The following is an 18,200-nucleotide window of genomic DNA, read 5'->3' on the forward strand; positions in this document are numbered from 1 at the left end:
CCCACAGTCTAGCAGAGGGTCACTGCAAACTTAGAGAGTAGACGTAGGTCTAAGAGAATCACTGTAGGGACAGCGGCAGCGGGGTGTTCTGAGGCACAGGAAGGACTAGGCAGTATCTAAGGAGGGCTGGGTCTGGCCTGCAGGAGGGGTGACTTCTGTTTGGGGACTGAGGGGAAAGTGGCTGGCAGTTTCTAGACGGGACAAGAGCAGGAATTCAGCACCCTCGCTGTCTCCCACTTGTCTGTTGAACCAAATACGGACGTAGCCTGGCTTCTTGTGGCCACTTCTTGCTGGGGCATTCCCGAAGGGTGGTCACAGTTGGCGTCTCCCAGATCTGATATGGGCTGCAGGCGGGGGTTGTGCATATTATAAAAGGTGCTGGGCCCTAGAAGACTCTCCAGTGCCCCTCCCTACCTTTCCCATCCCTTCCAGCTGACAGGATCAGCTCCGCACGCTTCTAACCCTATTTGTCTTATTCCCTCATAGACATATTTCTCCTTTACCTGGGAACTAGGGACAGCCACCATGGCCTACAAGGTCCTCCCGTCCACCTACCATTCCCAGAAGTCCAATAGTTGTGAGTCTGTGGACAACACTGTGGGGCTAGGGGTGTAGCTCAGTGGTAGTGCCATCACCTAGCATCTGCGAGGCCCTGGGTGCCATCCTGTACTAAAACTAAATAAATAAGCTCTTGGGGCTGGCAGATGGCTCAGTGGGCAAAGATACTCACAGCACAAGCCTGACAGCCTGAGTTCTATCCAGGAAACCCGCATAAAGGCAGACAGAGAACCAACTCCACAAAGTTGTCCTTTGACCTCCATATTCACTTGTGGTTCGAGCACACACACACACACACACACACACACACACACACACACACAAAACCAGTAGAATTAAATAACCCCCTCAAACTAAAGTGTATATATCTCTGATAGTGTCATAATGAAATCCACTACTTTGTATAACTTAAAAAATCAAAACTAACAAAAACTACTGTGAGCTCACAGCAGGGCATGGCTCCAGGACACGGGTGCTCCAGCCGGATGCCCCAGCTAGAGTGCCAAGCGCTGAATTCTAGCAAGGACTCAGGAGTGGAGGGAGGGCTGTTTTGTGGAAAGTCTTGATGTGTTTAATATAAATACACTCTAGAAAAGACCCCTACTACCTGGTTGAATGTAACGTTAGCGTGTGGCTCAGAGGCAGAGCCTCTGTTCAAGACTCAAGGTTCCATCCCAGCGCCTGAGGAAGGTTGGGAAAGATCCAGCTGTGGCTTCCTGCACCTCTCATCTCCACAGTTCAGGAGTCTGAGGTGCGAGGATTGAAGCTTGAGATCAGCCTGGGCAATACAATGGGGAGGAATCATCAAATGAACAAAATAACAAGACAGTGGCCATATAGTGACGCAGAGTGGCCATCCCTGTCATCCCAGCACTCTGGAAGTAGAGACAGAGGGGTCAGGAGTTCAAGGTCATCATTGGCTACACAACCAAACTGGGATACCCAAGACCACGTCTCCAAAAGCCCAAAATTGAAATAAATAAGAACAGTAAATTTTTATATAATAAAGGTGTGGCCCAGTGGCCACACCATTAATGCCAGCACTCAGGAGGCATTGGCAGGTGGAACTCTGGGAGTTCTAGGCTAGCCTGGTGTACATTAGAAAGTTTCAGGCCAGCCAGAGCTCCATAGCAAGGCTGTGTTGATGGAAACCTGTCTCAGCAGGGAGGAGGTAATGAATGCCTTTAATCCGTCATCTGAATTTGACAATTGTTAGATTTCACTATTTGCCTTATCCATATTTTACTAATGTAATTTAAAGGAAATTCCATCGAGGCTTTACCCCTAAATATTTCATTAGACATGTCTAAAAAATAAGCACATTTCCCCCACGTAACTCTGAATACCATTATCCCACCTGACATATTGAGCGGTAATGCGTGACTGCCATCCACCGTTCACTCCGCAGTGACTGTCCCCAAATGCCCTTTCCTGCTAACTCATTTAAGTAAGAACCAAGCAATCCTGCATCTCCTTCCTCCAGGATCCTGTCTTCTGCCAAATGGCTCTCTTGGTCCGTGAGTAACAGAGAGTTCCCTTCCCACATTGGGCTCTCTGTGGCTTGGATTGGAGGCCCTAGCAGAATGGGAGCAGGGGCAGGCTGTGGGAGAGGCTAGGATGAGTTAAGGCATTCATAGCCTGGGCCTCCAGTCTCAGCAGCCTCTTCCTTTGCAGCCACGACTTCATTGGGGAGTTCACCACCAGCTACCGAGAGCTGGCGCGGGGCCAGAGTCAGTTCAACATCTACGAGGTGAGCCAGCCACACCGGGGTGGGATCTGCTCTCATAGGGGGTCCGGGTTATGACAGAGGACATGGGAGCTCTGAGCTGGGGACTTCCATGTTGTCTCATAAGGTGAGTTTCATGTTCCCATTTCACAGAGCCCCCCAGACACACACGCCTCCACACAAAGCTAATGTCTCTAACTTCCAAGTCCTTGAGCTACACCGCCCCCTACAGAACACTCCTCACCAGGGAGGGGGCAGTAAGGAAGTCTAGGGGTTGGAGGAATAGTTCAGTAGATACACACACACACACACACACACACACACACACACACACACACACGAGCATTAGGAAGAAAGAGAAAAGAGGCCGTGAACCAAGACCTGAAATTCTGACTTCAGAGTGGCCCCGTGTCTTCAGACAGTTTGTGGGTCTCTGGAGAGTCAAGACTGTGTGAGAGAAAGCTCTCAGCAGTCAGCACCTCGTGTCCAACCCTGAAGCCACCTTGGAGGGACGCACTGCTAGGCCAGCGTTGTGCGGGCACTTCCCTGGATCCAGCCCCCGCTGACTCACCAGCCAGGCCTCCTCCCACCATCCATGAGAGAGAGGCCTCAAGCTCCAAGCCCTCGGGGTCATCACCAACATTACCATCTTCCTCCTGAGCTTGCCAACCTCAGTCCGCCACCGTCCTCTCCACGGTGTGGGCTTTGCTGTAGCTTTGTGGTTCTTCCATTCTTCTCAGTGACCAGAACGCTCTGGGTGTGGCCCACAGGCGAGGTGCCCTGCAGCCCCGTGCTGCCCTGAAATGAGCTTCCGTCCACATCCCCACTCCCTAATGTGCCAGCTTTAAAGTCATGGCAGGTCTCCGTGCGGAGCTGGCGTGCTACGAGGTAAATGACCCCGCTGCAGCCTCCAGCTCGGCCTTCACCACGACTGAGCCCCACTGACCTGTAGAAGGAAAGTGTGCTCCTGTGGATAGAGGCAAGTTCCATGTCTGTCTGAGCGGCGAGCTGCCTTGCTTCCGGCTGTCAGTCACTTCTGCCCTCTGAGGCTGTAGTCCTCCGTATAACCTCATTTTTGTAGCTGCCCCCCCAAGAACTCCCCCACCACCACCACAATATCTGTAGTCCCCGGAGACCTTCTCAAATGCTCCCTCCAGGAAGTCATCTCCACCTTTGTAAGTCTCTACCACACACCGCCCCTCCCCCATAGTGTGCCTGGGCCCCTTCCAAGACCACGAGGTCCTCAGAGGTGGGGTCTTTGATTCTGAACTCCCAATAACCTGGTGCACAGGCAAGCTGATTTCAAAATGGGAAAAGTAGCCTGTTGGAGTGAGCCAGTTCCTGATAGTGTCCCTAGGGGGCTCTCTGTCCCTGTGTGGAACCTGGCAGTCACTTGTGGCTAGAAAGGAGGTTCTGGGGAATCCCAGGAGCTCTCAGAGCAGACAGGGGCCAACTCATTATCCACTCAGATCTGACGCCAACTGTTGCTTTAACGTAAACGAGACACATCAGAGAACAGAAATGTGACTACGTGTTCATTTAAAGGTAGTGCTAAGACATGTATCGGACGTGGTGGTGTGTGTCTGTGTGGTCCCACCACTCAGGAAGCTGAGGCAGGAGGAGCGTGAGTTCAAGGCTAGCCTGGGCAACGTGGTGAGACCCTGTCTCAAAAACAGAAAGCAAAATACAATGAAACAAAGGGGTAATATAAAGAAATCCACACCCCAAGTCCGATTACACACCTCCCCCTCTGCTGAAGGGAGATCACAGAGCACATTTGGTTCCAGTTGGTCAAACACTGTAGTGCAGTGTAGAGGCCTCAACTGTCTGGCCATCTGGGCAGCCAGAACCCTATGGTGCAGTAGAACAAGGTTGCTCCGTGGCTAGAGACGCACTTCCTGGTGATTCAGCTTCTCAGACTTGACCTCAGTCCCACCTGCCAGCCCTGCCGTTTGAACCTGTCACTCATTCACCAGATGACAGCCCTGTATGTCTGCATCACTAGCCTGGACACAGGTTTATAATCCTGTGTCTATCCAGGTGGCTGTGTGGCCTTGAGCGGCACCTGCCATCTCTGTGGGTATCAGTCCCAGTTAGACCAAGCATACCACAGTCAAAGGAGTCAGCCGAAGGTGGCACACGCCTTTAATCCCAGCACTCAGGAGGTAGAGGCACTCGGATCTCTGTGAGTTCAAGGCCAGCCTGGTCTACAGAGTGAGTTTCAGGACAGGTTCCAAGGACAGAGAAACCCTAATTCAAACAAACAAACAAACAAAGACACATCGAAGGCCCCCAAAGGGGGCATGAGCCATGCAAGGAAGGGGCATGAGTTCAGGAGAAGCCAACAGGTGACTGCGTGGGTGGGAACTGCCCTGTTCTGTTGATGAGAAACCAGAGACAGCCCAAACTTCCCCTGTTGAGCATGGGGACAGAGAGTGGCCTGTGGCTCACCAGGACAAAGTGGTCCTCCTCCTGGCCCCAGGGGTTCTCCAGCATTGGTAACGACTACAGCTGGGTCATGGCTGAGGGGCAGCATCCTGACCTCCCCTCTCTCCCCAAGTGGTGACAACATCTACAGATGTTTACCAGATGTCAAGGGTGTCACTGGCTGTCACTAGTGGAGAGCGGAGTCATCCCAAGTCATTACTGAGCCTACCGCACAGGGAGGAGGGGGCAGCCATGGGAGGAGCAAATCATGTTTGGAAGTGTCCTACTGTGGGTCAGGGTGGCAGCCCAGAGCCAGGCTCAGCGGCTCGGGATAGCCCTGAGTGGGAGCCCCAAGGAGAATGGGGAAGGCAGGGCTGAGGCAAGACAGGTGTGTGGGGTGACAGAGCAACCCAGCCGGCGCAGGCAGGCGTGGGCAGAGCTGTCTTACAACACCCAGCTGCTCTGGGCGGGTTTGAGGGCCTTGGAAGACAAAGCTAAAGAAACTGGCCCAGTGTCTCGAATCCTGGGACACAGGGTTAGCGACGACTCCCAGCTTCCAGCATCCCACAAGGCCTGGCAAAGCCCTTCCAGCTGCAGTCACACCCGGTACCCTGCTGGGCTGGTGCCCAAGTCACACCCAGGGCTGGTGGGAGCCCTGAACCTTCCCTGACTTAACTTTCCCCTATAGGTGATAAACCCAAAAAAGAAAATGAAGAAAAAGAAATATGTGAATTCTGGCACGGTGAGTAGCCCGCCCCGTTCGCCCCCCCCACTTCCCCACCCTATCCCAATCGTAGTGGGCGCTGGCACTCAGGGGTCTGACCCAGGGGAGTGGATATCAGAGAGCCATCAACCTGGGGGGTTCTGCGGAAGGAAAACCGGGTGTGCTTGTGGGAAATCCCCAGGCCCTGGGCTCTGCGAAAGGCCGATACTGGCATCTGTGTGGAGGGGAACCCAGGCTGCAGGCTGGGAAGTGACTCAGCCAAGGTTACACAGCCAAGAGTCAGGTGTGAGTGAGCGCCTCTTTTCATCCACGTGCGTGGGCAGCAGGCCCTGCCCTTGCTTAACTGTTACCGCCAGGTCCAGCGCTGGTCCTGGGCTTGTGGGGGCTGCTCAGCTGGACATTCCCACATTTATTCAGCCGATATGCACTGGGCACTCAGCAGTGCTGTGGGGACAGGTGACACAGCCAGGGAGTGGCAGACCCAGGTCCCCATGCTTGTAATAGGGAAGGCAGAGGGTTAATTAGTACGTGTGTGCGTGCACACATCCGCGAAGCGATGGCAGTCGATGTAGGGGAAGTGATACCAAATAGAGCAGATACTGAGAATGTCGAAGAAAGTGGCTCAGCCTTCAAGAACACAGTGCACACAGAGGCCCTGAGGCGGAGCCCCAGCGCCAGTCTAGAACAAGTCAGTCCTATTTGCTCTGGCGTCTTTGGTCCGGGTTCCACCTTGACTGCAGGGGTCTATGGCGGCTGTGAAGGATGAAGTGCTATTGCAGGCTATTTCTGGTTGACTGGGAGCCACCTGGGAGGAGGTCCGTGGCTCTCAGGTGTTTCACACCCTGTTCCCCTGGGTGGGGCTCTCTGGGGTGGGGCTCTCTGGGGCCACAGCACACAGACCTTCTGTCTCGTTCTTCAGGTTGGGGAACATCAGCTTGGTCACATCTGGCCTAGCCAAGCTGAGAGGCTGGTGCAGTAATCAGATCCTCACCAACAGGGGCTCCTTGGTTTCAGGGCCCCCTCCTTTCAGGTCACCTCACTCTCCCTCCTCTCCATGACCCAGACAGACCTCTTTGTGACAGGCTGCCTGTAGGGACAAGACCATTGCCAAAGTCTCTGAGGGACTGAAGGCAGGAGGCTTCAACCAGGAGAGGGATCCTGGGGACTGGGCACCTGCAGGAAGAAGCCGGGTTGCTCGCTGGGTCTTGGAGCAGAGGGATTGAGGGTGAATTGCAGAGGGTTGAGGGTGAATTGCACCCCAGAAGGGGGCAAGGCCGGAGAAGAGAACAGAGACAGGATGGTGACAGGGAGCGGCACAGCCAGAGACAGGCACAGGCGGCTGGGCCTACATCAGGAAGAGTCCACAGTCCTCCACATTGCAGGCCAGGAACTCTGGGTTTTCCCAGGTTGCCCTTGGAGGATGGCTGGGCCCTTGGGCCCTGTGCTTCAGCTGTAGGGTTGGCATCACCGTGAAGTGTGTTTCTAAAGTCCATCAAACTGGAGGCAGGAGGAACAGGAGTTCAGAGTAATCCTTGGCTACATAGCCAGTTTGAGGGCAGCCTGGGCTACAGGAGACCCTGTCTCAGTGTGAAAGTCACAGACATTCTGGATTCGGATAGGTTCATATCCTTACTGTGCCACATCCTGGCAGCATCTGTGGAACCTCAGTTTCCTGGGCTGTAAAATGGGGATGAGAGTCCTTGCTGGGGTTGCCACAGGCACAGCATCGGGTGACATGGGTGAACCCAGCACCCATCTGTGAGATCCTGACCATCCTGGGCTCTTTGCTAACCACACCCTCTTTCTTTCCCAGGTCACACTGCTTTCCTTCGCGGTAGAGTCAGAGAGTACCTTTCTGGACTACATCAAAGGAGGGTGAGAGAAATGGGGCCCACCTCCCCAGCCCCAGGAGAGGGCAGGGCTCCATACCATGTAACCACAGCACACACCATGAGACTCCAACCGAGCCTGACACTGGGTGTAGGCAGACTCTGCCTGGGAGCTGAGAACCCCGCCAACTCCTGATTCTGAGCAGAGGTCAGATCCCTGAGTAGAGGTGGGAGGGGCCTGAGGGTGGTGGAGACTCTGTGACAAAGAGAGCCAAGGTGTGGGAGGTAGAAAGCACTCTGGGCAGGGCATCAGGGCCGCAGGCTCCTGTCCCGTTTGCCTTGGCTTTCCTGAGTTACTGTGGTGAGTCACGTTCTCTCTGTAAGTATCAGGGCTGTCCTCAGCACAGGGCTTGCCATAGGTGAAAGCTAAGGTCCCTTCCAGCACTGGGCTCCTGATGGGTGTGGGGCAGGGACCTATAAGAACAGTGAGATTGGGGGACAGTCCCAGGGCCAGCAGGTGCCCAACACCCAGCTGAAAGAGCAGAAGGAACTGTAGGGGGTGACCTCCAGGCCAACACAGCAGAACAGCCAGGAGGCCTCAGCTGACAGCTTGCTAGACATGGCCTGATTCCAAGGAGGGGCCTCCCTGGCACACTCCCTGCAGGCAGCTGCCAGGTCAGGGTGTGGGCAGCTGAGAGCCCACAGGTGCAGGCGAGCAATGACTGCACCTGCCTGAGAGGAGACCAGCAGGGCAGCTACCCAAGGCGCATCCCAGCCTGGCAGGCACCCGGCTGCCCTGTCTCCAGGGCACAGAGAGACAGCTGTCCTGGGACATCGTTCCCTTTCCCATGACACGGCTCCTTCATCTCTTGAACTTGCAGCCTCAAGGTTACGAGCCCATCAGAGAGCACACACGCACCCTCCCTTTGGGCTCCCAGAGGCCTCCTCTAGCCCCTCTCTGCATAGATCCACTCCATCTTGGCAGTCTTCCCCATCACCGCTTCCTCTACAGAACTGGGGGTGCAGCTCAGTGGTACAGCACTTTCCTTGCATGCAAAAAGAAAAAAAAATCTGCAAACCAAAAATTCTCCCTTCTTTATTCCATTAAGCATTAAGCCTCCAGCCCTCATATACCACTGCACCTGGCAATTTTGAGACAAGCTTCATTTTGTTCGCCCTCGCATTTGCATAGCACGCCTAATTTACATAGAGGGTGGGGCGAAGACCTTATCTCTATTTTGCACCCACCTGCAAGGTGGCCAGGCTCCTTTTGTTCCTGGCTAATTAGAATTCTCGCAGCCTCTGTTGTTCCCATGGGGCTAACTACAGATGGAAGCTGAAGAGGCAGGGGGCTGCTGGAGCACCTGTAGGTCAGACCCCTAGAAAGAACTCTCTGGAGTGTCTGAGTGAGACAAGTGACTCTTGGGCTGTGAAGCATAGAGAGCTTGTCCAAGCAAGAGGCTGACAGAGGGGTCCCTTCCCTGCCTGTAGAGCCCAGGAGTAAGAATGATGGTGCCTCTGGCCCTGTCAGATGAGGCCAGGAGGAGCAACTTGGCTGCCGGGAGTTGCTTTGCCCAAAATGACTGCTTTCTTTCTTTCTCTCTTCCTTTCCTTCTTTTTTGTTTTTGTTTTTGTTTTGTTTTTCAAAACAGAGTTTCTCTGTGTAACAGCCCCAGCTGTCCTAGAACTTGTTTTGTAGACCAGGCTGTCCTCGAACTCACAGAGTTCTGCCTGCTGCCTTCCGAGTGCTGGGATTAAAGGCGTGCGCCACTGTTGCTTTCTGATTGCTTCCTTCCTCATGTTTTCAGGACTTTGCATAGAAGAATAGTTAAGGAACAGTACCAGCCTTTCCCCCCATCCTGTTCTTGGAAGAGACAACCCCGTAGTGTTCCTCAGCTGTGGTCCAGCAAGGCAGAGCCATCCTCCCAAGGGTGGCCCCTGAATCAGGGCTTTTGCTCTCCAGGTGTCACCCTTCCTCTAACTGGAAGCCGTTATTCCACATGGAGAGATGCCATCAAACAGTCTACTGCTATAGCAAGGAGTCCCCAGTCACAGACTTCAAACAAGTATCTGGCAGTACTGAGTGTGGCAGTGATGTAAACAGCCACTCAGGGGCCCAGGCTCTTGCTCTCTTGTGGCTCTTCTCTTAAAGACTGGAGTCCAGGGGATGCTCTGCCTCCAGCTAGCAGAAAGATGGGACTCCCTCTACCTATAAAACGTGGCTTGTCTCCTGCTGGCTAGATGTTTGCCCTTTTCTAAGGGACAAAGAGTTCGTGGACAACAACTTGACTCTGATCAGGTGGCAAGAGAGCTGGGATTTCTAATAGGGACCTTCTCCTAAGTACAGTTGAAATAAGGCCCACTCCTGTTACATCCTCTATGTCCCCAGGCAAGGTATCTTCCCTTGTGTGACCCCAGGGTTTTGTTAAGTAGATTCTGAGGGCCCCAATTGAATCTCCGCAGAGAGAGGGCCCTGAAACTCTCCCTCTGATTTACAGCCCTGTGAGAATCACAAGATGAGGCTCCACCCAGGCGCACATCGTCATCAGTTTTACTTTGTCCACGCCTGGCCTGTATTCCACAGCAGCCAGCCATGAAACCTTCAGGCTGACTTCATTGTGAAAAATTTCACACATGATTAGCATTGAGAAGGGAACCTCAGGAGCCTCCCAGACTCTGATTGACCTTGCCCAGCGAGTCGGAGTCTAGTCTCCTTACCCACTTGTGATGAAGTAGGCCCCAGCCCTCATCCCTCCCAAAGTCCTACAGAAGGTAGCTCTAGAATACAGGACTTTCCCTTCATAAAATGCAACACGGGGGTTAAAGTGATGACTCGGTGGTTTAGAGTACTTCCTGCCCACATCCCGTGACTCCTAGCAGCCTGTAACTCCAGCTCCAGAGTTGATCTGGCGCCCTCTTCTGGTCTCTTCCAGCACCTGCACTCAAGTGTGCGTTCACACACAGAGACACATAATTTAAAAAAAGCTTAAACTTAATAGCCATACTGTGTGATTACAAAATGAACCACAGTTCATAGTAACACCCCAAACACTGAAAATTTCACAGTTCCTTAATACCAGAGGCTAGGCAGTTTTCAAGTGTCCCTGGTTGTCTTGAAACTTTTTAAAATTGATTGATTGCAGAGTCCAGTCAAAATCCAAATACTGATTGATGTATTCCTCTCTTAATTCTGTTTTCATCTTGTGGGATCTAGAGGGAACCAGAGAGTCCTTAAGTTCTCAACTGTGATTCTTACAGCAATGCTATACAGGTTTTCATAGACTCTGGCTGTATCTCCTATGGTGTCATTTAACAGCGCGCACGCACACATACACACACACACACACACACACACACACACACAGAACTGTCTTCTGTATTTTCTGTGAGAACTTAGAGACTGGCTGTGGTGGCACATGCCTTTAATTCAAGCACTTGGAAGATAACGACAGGAGGGTTGCTATGAGTTCAAGACCAGCCTGGTCACATACCAAGTTCCAGGCTATCCAGGGCTGCCTAGTGAAACCCCATCTCAAAAACTAAGCAAACAAACCAAACACAATGAAACAAAACAAAAACAGAAAAAAAATCTAGCAGAAAGCTGTGGAAGCTCAGCCAGGTTTGGGGTTGGATTTTGACCAGACAGTATCGTGGGTGTCATTGTCTTCCTTCTAGAGATACTTAGTGTATGTTTTGACTCCTCGTTTGTTATGTTTTAACCATTAATCTGACTCTGGATTTTAACCAGAAACCCAGTAGTCCCGGCCTCACCTACTCACTCACTTGGGCAGAGGTTCGGAGAGGAAGGGACGGCAGCCCGTAGAACCGTGCATGCCCACACAGCATAATCCATCCCTGTGTGTTCTGGAATGCTCACTCCCAATGCTCGCAGTGGCCTCACAGAGGGGCATGGCTGTTGCAACCGCCCCAGCCTCCCAGAGATTATGCATAAGTGGCTTCTCTAAGGCCACATGCCTGACAAACATGTGTTCTCAGTACTTCTTACTGCCTTGCCCAGTGCTGCCCACGGCCCATCCTCCCCAGGTGACCCCAGGTCTTCTCCTCTTTAGGACACAGATCAACTTCACCGTGGCCATTGACTTCACTGCCTCCAATGGTGAGTGGGGCAGGAGTGGGGGGCAGACTTTTCTGTGCTGTGGTGGACAACTCGGCTATGAGCCAGGCCCCTCATACTCCCTCCTCTTCTCGTTGGGTGACATTATTGCTTGGGAGATGTAAGCAAAAATCTACTCCCCCAGATAGGGAACCAATAACAGATCCATGTACAGATATTACCGAAGTCCAATGTGAGTTTGCTGGCATACAGGAGTATGGGTCAGGGGTTACTACACACAGGCTAATGAGAGCCATCTCAGTGTGGGTGACAACCCAGGAAAGCTGGGACCCTGTACAGCTTGCAGACAGTTTAACAGGAACTTCCTGTACCCTGTGAGCTGTTTAGTTTCTGAGATGGAATGCTTCAATTCCAAGAAAACTGCCCACCAGAGAAGGCTTCTATATCTAGACAACCAAAGTTAGAATGAAGAGGGTGGCGCACGCCTTTGATCCCAACGCTCAGGAGGCAGAGGCAGGCAGATCTCTGTGAGTTCGAGGCCAGCCTGGTTTTCATAGTGAGTTCCAAGCCAGTCAGGATGACACAGTGAGACCCTGTCCCCCAAAATAAATAAATTGTTGATTTAATTAAATACCCAAGAAGGCTGAGGCTTCCCCAGGTCAGATGACACAATATGGTAGGGAAACAACCCCCCAGCACCTGAGTTGGTGGGGGAACACCCCCCCCCCCAGCCATTGCTTTTCTTACTGGGAAACAAAAGAATAGCGTAATCTAGATCTGACTGGTTGCGTGGCCAGGCGCTGCCACGGTGTCTAAGTGTACCCTGAAAAACAGCACAGAGCTTCTCGTGAGGTCATGACCCCCACCAGGGTGCTCTGAGCTTGTTTCTGTGTCAGAAGACACCGAGGTCTCACCTTCCCCTGGTGTCTGAATCCTTCCATGGCTATAGGACATGAGTTCTGGGCTGTTAGAGTAGGGGGCGGGGTATCTTGGTACTGATGCCAAAAAAGACAGTGCAGGAGATGGCTCAGTGGTTAGGGTGCTTGCTATACAAGCAAGGACTGAGGGTCCGGTCCCCAGGACACACATACATGGCAGGCGTGTGTGGTAGCCCATCTATAATCAGCCTCGTGAGACTAGCCAGATTGGACGATTTCAGTGAATTGCGTGGAAGAATAAGGGAGGGTGATTCTCAGACCAGCCTTGGGCCCCACAGGCATGTACACCCACATACATACAGACATGCATGCACACAGACATGAAAATGGCAGGGAGACAGCTCTACTCACCCTACCCATTTAATCCTAACCGTGACCTAGGATAGGGCAGCTGCCCCTGATTTCCAGAGGTGTCTGTAGTGAGGAGACTGAAGAGTTCAGATCACGCGGCTGGTAGGCAGTCTAGACGCTGGTCGTGCCTTGGGAGGCCATCAGTAACAAGCGGATCGGTGAAATCTGAACGCTTGAGGTGACAGGGGCAATTGGGGACATCATGGCAGGGGAAGGGAAAGGGAATTCTGGTAGGCGGGCACTACTACAGGAAGGCCACTCTGGTTTGGTGGCCGTAGAAGAGAGACAAGGAGGCGAGCCTCGTGGATGTTCAGGAGAGAAACAGACACTGCCAGGGCCATGCAAGGATGCACGAAGAGGCCACGACTGTGGAGCTCGGACTGGGAGGAGGATGGGAGGCCAGATCCATGGGGATCCTGTGGCTTGGTGGGCTCTGGGGTGGTCTGGGTGGATTGAGAGCTCAGGGTCCTTCAAGCAGATGGTCTGGCCTTGGAGTCGGGGGGGGGGGGCAGGCCAGTGTGTAGTGTGGACTGCAGGTAAGGGCAGGGCAGGGGCAAGTGGGTATGGGGTGGGCATGAGGAGGCTACTGCTACCCTGTGCACCAGTGATGGCCTTGAGGAAAATGTGGAATTCTGAATGTTCCAAGGGTTTGGCAGTCACTCTGGAACCAGGATGGCATGGAGGGTGTGCCAGGGAAGGTTCAAGGATGAACAGTGGCGCTCGTGGACACGCCCTGTCCAGTCTGGCAGACGTTCGCACGTCTTGTGTTGCAGGGAACCCCTCGCAGTCCACGTCCCTGCACTATATGAGCCCCTACCAGCTGAACGCCTATGCGCTGGCGCTGACCGCCGTCGGGGAGATCATCCAGCATTACGACAGCGACAAGATGTTCCCTGCCCTGGGCTTCGGGGCCAAGCTGCCCCCTGACGGCAGGGTGTCACATGAGTTCCCACTGGTAGGAGGTGCCAGGCTGGGAATGAGCAGTAGGGGACCGGGAGTTTTTAATTCTTGGCCTTGGCCTTATAAATACTTGTAGAGTAAACTCCGTAGGCGTGGCCATCTACTTGGGTTGGGGTCTGAGCTAAAGGCAACTATGCCCTGCCTCTGCCTGCCTCTGCCTGCCTCTTCTTCCCTGAACCCATCCCTGTCTTCCCCCTGCCTCCAACTCTACCCCCACCCCAACCGCCTAGCCCTGCCTCTGCCTCCACCCTGACCAGCCCTGAGCCCAGCCCTGCCTCTGCCTCCCCCCTTGCCTTCCTGGACCCAACCCTGCCTCTGCCTCCCCCCTGCCTTCCTGGACCCAGCCCTGCCTCTGCCTCCCCTTGTCTTCCTGGGCCCAGCCCTGTCTTCCCCCTGCCTCTAACCCTAACTCCCACCCCACCCCGCCTAGCCCTAGCTCTGCCTCCCCCCTGTCTTCCTGCCTTGCCGCCTTTCTGCTTACCTGAGCTCAGCTGGCTCCTCTCTGTCCCAGAACGGCAACCAGGAGAACCCCTCATGCTGTGGCATCGATGGCATCCTGGAGGCCTACCACAGCAGCCTGCGCACGGTGCAGCTCTACGGCCCCACAAACTTCGCCCCTGTAGTCACCCACGTAGCCAGGTGAGCCTGAGGCAGCTGGCCCCCCACCCCGGAAGCATTGCTGGAGGGCGTAATGGAGCATCCTGTGCCACCTGCTCTCCAAGAGGCCCAGGGAGATGCCATGGGCCTTACCAAGATGTTTGAGAGTCTTGCTCAGGCGGCCTGGGCCAGAGGCGCCAGGACAGACCTCCTTGTGTCCCTATCCCCGCCCCCACAGGAATGCTGCCACCGTGCAGGACGGCTCCCAGTATTCTGTTCTGCTCATCATCACTGATGGCGTCATCTCTGACATGGCGCAGACGAAGGAGGCCATCGTCAATGTGAGTGGAGGATGAGGGTGCTTCTCTCTCTCTCAGTCTCTCTCTCTCACACACACACACACACAAACACAGACAGACACACCCCACATGGTTTCAGGGGACTGAAGCATCTTGTCCCACCTCTAGGAGAACCTGGTGGGGGTGCCTCATTTAAAGAAACCCTGGGGAATTCTTTCCCTGCCCCCACAATGTTTCCCTAAAGGGGTCCCCACACACACTTTTGAATTCCCTTATTCCTCTGGTTGCTGGCCAGAGTCTGGCAGGACTAGGAGACAGTGCTAGTCAGGGGTTTAGGAGTTAAAAGAAACTCTGGGTTTGTGAGAGGCCAGACCTCTGAGCCACACAGACGGACGGCCCTGTTCTATGGGGGCCCATGGCTCCCTCAGCCACCCACCCTAGGCCCCAGCTTCCCTGTCATGTAGAGGAGGTAGGGGGTCCCAGAAGAGGAAAGCTTCCCCCAACCTTGTTCCATGGTTTCCCTATAAAAGTGGCTCCAGCCACAGCTGCCCTGGTCCCTCATGGTGGAGCCCCAGTGCCTGAGAGGAGGTGGCTCAGAGTCAGGCAGACCCTGCTCTCCTGAGAGGCTCTCCTCTTGTCCTCAATCCTCCTCTTCTCTCCCTATTCTGCCCTTTCCCTTGGGGTTCCCTGGGGTCCCCTACCCTTCATTACCCATTCCTGCCCCATACTCTGCCCTCTCTTCGTTTGACCCACCTTCCTGCCCCTACCTGACCCTCACCTAAGACTTTTCCCCTCCCCTGTCTTCTCCAAGGCTGCCAAACTCCCAATGTCCATCATCATTGTTGGCGTGGGCCAGGCTGAGTTCGATGGTGAGTCCAGTGTTCCCTTCCCAGACGTCTCTTCCCACAGAACTCCGTGGCATCCTGTCCCCACCAGCAAGAGCTCGTGTCTGGGTGGGTTTGTGTGCCCCAAGAGGGTGTGTCCATCCACACGTGTGGCTCAGCCTCATCACCGGGGCTGTACCACTGCTCCAGGCAAGGAGCCTGGACGAGGGGAACAGGGCCCTAGCTGCACGTCGGTCTGTCTCCACCTGTTTCCTCATCTCTGATGTCGGGGCAGGGGCCCTAGACTGGCCTGGGACTGGAGGGCAGGTCCTGTCAGGTGTACTCTGTCACACACACACGTCCCTTGCTTGTCCCTACAGCCATGGTGGAGCTGGACGGGGATGACGTGCGGATCTCCTCCCGGGGGAAACTGGCTGAACGGGACATCGTCCAGGTGAAACAGGCCCTGCTTAGTAGTGCATCAAATATGAAGGCCTCTAGCCAGTCCAGTCTCAGAGCCCCTTTGCAGCGTCCCCAAGGACAGACCCTAGAATCCCCTCCTCAGCCAGGGTCCCTCCCTGTCCTGCCCTGTATGAAGCTGCCCTCTAACCCGAATGATGCCCCTGCAGAATCCAAGCCCTGCAAAAGGGCTCCGTGCTCATGCACTTCCAATAGTCTGTGTGACACGGCCTTCCAGCGGCATGGAGACCCCCTGAAGATGGAGGCCGCATCCTTACTGCTTAGGAGGAGGAGGGCAAGATGGAGGCCGTGTCCTTAGTGCTTAGGAGGAAGAGGGCAGGAAGGAGCCAGAGGGAGACAACACTGAGGGGATAGTGGGTTAGGTGTGGGCTTAGAGGAGAAAGGGTCCTAGGAGGCAGAGGGGGTCCCTCTAGAGAGGGTTGGTAAGAGAAAAGGAAGCCAGGACAAGCTTTCCCAGCATCCCTTGAGCCTCTGTGCTCATCGCTAGAGTCTCAGATGAAGGGATTGGGTCAGTGTTAGAACCTGTCATGAGCGGGGGTGAGTGTCTTCAGCCCTTGGTGAAACCCATGAAGCGGGGGTTGGATACAGTGGGTCCTCTGGGAGGAGACCCAGATGCCCATCCTGACCCCACTTTCCTGCCTGTCAGTTCGTGCCCTTCCGGGACTACGTGGACCGTACCGGCAACCACGTGTTGAGCATGGCCCGCCTGGCCCGGGATGTGCTGGCCGAGATCCCCGACCAGCTGGTGTCCTACATGAAGGCACAGGGCATACGCCCACGCCCACCACCCGCCGCACCTGCTCAGTCACCCCCACAGTCCCCCGCCCACTCACCTCCTGAGTCCCCCCTCCACACGCATATCTGAAACTCGCAGGACCAGGGGCCTGGAGGCTGAGACCTCCTCACTTTCCTTGTGGTTGCCTTCCCAGACTCTTCTTGGAGGGCTGGCAGGAGATGGGGTGTCCATGGCCTCACCCCACCTCCTGGCCTCAATTTCCCACCCAAATCCAGGGAACTGGGGGTGGTGTAGAAGACAAGGGGTACATAAGATTCTGCGGTTGAGTAGACTCCCCTAGCCTGTGTTGGATAACCCCAGACTCCCCTATTCTTGCAGTCCAACTGGCCTCCTCCAGCTCCCCTCCCCTCTTGCCATAGTGTCTAGTGTCCCCAGTCCCTTGAGATCCCCTGTCCTGTGTCCAGGGAACCCCAGGCTGATGGGCTACCAGGGATGTGTGACTGACTTTCTTAGGGACACCACTTGTAAGCAGAGCCTGTGAGCCATCAGGGACTGTGATGGGGGCATGTTTGCAGAGAGTCAGTCCCTTCGCAGTCCTCAAAGGCTCGGTGGTATGCTAGAATGTTCTAGATGCACATTTGCAGCCTCACTGGAGCTATCACAGGTAGCTTGTGGCATTAAGATGTCTCCTGCTCACCTGGGAGGTCACTCACCTGCAGGGCATAGGGTCAGCACCTGCACTCTCTGTCTTGCTTCCTCTCTGCCCTTCAGTGGTTCTGGGGCCAGAGACAGGAGCCCTGAGCACCAGCCTGACCCCACCCAGCGCAGCCTCTGCTCTCTGGACCTCAGTGTCCACACCTCCATGACGACAGGATTGGTCAGGTGTTCCAGCGTTTCCTGAGCCATCCTGAGGGTCCATTCCATTCCACACCCAGCCTCCCCATCCCCTCCTCATGACCGCCATCCACACCCAGGTTATCTAGACTCTGGGGTTACCCCGTTGCATCCTGTCTCCCACACCCCAGCCCTTCAGAGCTCCTGCCCTTGCCGTGGGAAGGTGGCAAGGAACTTTCCACCTAAGGTTACCCCACTGGCTACCATCCTTTGTCCACTGGGGCAGGTCTTGCATGTGTCCCTTGTGCCGCATGGAGTCCCCGCCCACCATCTCCCATCCCACCCGCCTCTGTCATGCATGATGATGGTGGTGTTTCTGCTGTCTGGTCCTGTGCCTGTCTGAGACCGTCTCTGTGGAAATTGCCTTAAACTGAAGTAAACTGGTTCTTTTAGTAGGACCCCTGTCCCTTCTCCTTGGAAAACAGCTCCGCCGCTGGCCCAGCAGCTCTGCTCCCTCAGTTCTCTGGTTCAGTCATGCCTCTGTACGACCCTGTGAGAGGCATGGGGGTGTGTGGCAGGGGATGAAGCCTGCCCCTCACAAACATCACGGAAGACAGGAAGGACAGCAAGTGTGCACTCAGGTCTGTAGCTTGGTTTCAGACAGTGGGAAGAGTCTACAGCAACGGGAGAGAATGAGGGATCAGACAACAGTGGAGAGGTGTTTTAGGTGAGACAGTCAGGAGACTGAGGGCAGTCCCAAGGCGATGTGGCCGGGAGCCATGCTGACGTCTGGCTGCCGAGGGCTCCAGCAGCAGGGGTGAGTAAGGACAGTCTCTGAGGTA

The 18,200-nt window shown here is 54.6% G+C and overlaps 1 protein-coding gene across 3 annotated transcripts in view; it reads left to right on the forward strand.

The window, feature by feature from the left end:
• Cpne5 (copine 5) overlaps positions 1-17,816 on the forward strand; it is an 85,466-nt gene extending 67,650 nt beyond the window's left edge. For 2 of the 3 annotated variants that reach the window (XM_087898360.1, XM_087898361.1), the window contains 10 exons: positions 2,233-2,308; positions 5,400-5,453; positions 7,249-7,310; positions 11,335-11,381; positions 13,402-13,583; positions 14,100-14,227; positions 14,424-14,526; positions 15,296-15,353; positions 15,689-15,762; positions 16,435-17,816. In XM_087898360.1, the coding sequence (XP_087754486.1) occupies positions 2,233-2,308; positions 5,400-5,453; positions 7,249-7,310; positions 11,335-11,381; positions 13,402-13,583; positions 14,100-14,227; positions 14,424-14,526; positions 15,296-15,353; positions 15,689-15,762; positions 16,435-16,653 (1,003 nt within the window). In that variant the 3' untranslated portion in view covers positions 16,654-17,816. Of the gene's footprint in view, positions 1-2,232; positions 2,309-5,174; positions 5,318-5,399; positions 5,454-7,248; positions 7,311-11,334; positions 11,382-13,401; positions 13,584-14,099; positions 14,228-14,423; positions 14,527-15,295; positions 15,354-15,688; positions 15,763-16,434 lie in introns of those variants that run through there. The other variant, XM_087898362.1, reaches the window with a different exon arrangement.
• The last annotated feature ends 384 nt before the right edge of the window (positions 17,817-18,200 follow it).

Source organism: Myodes glareolus, chromosome 18 (genome assembly GCF_982192425.1).
Source record: "Myodes glareolus chromosome 18, mMyoGla1.1, whole genome shotgun sequence".
Taxonomy (NCBI): domain Eukaryota; kingdom Metazoa; phylum Chordata; class Mammalia; order Rodentia; family Cricetidae; genus Myodes; species Myodes glareolus.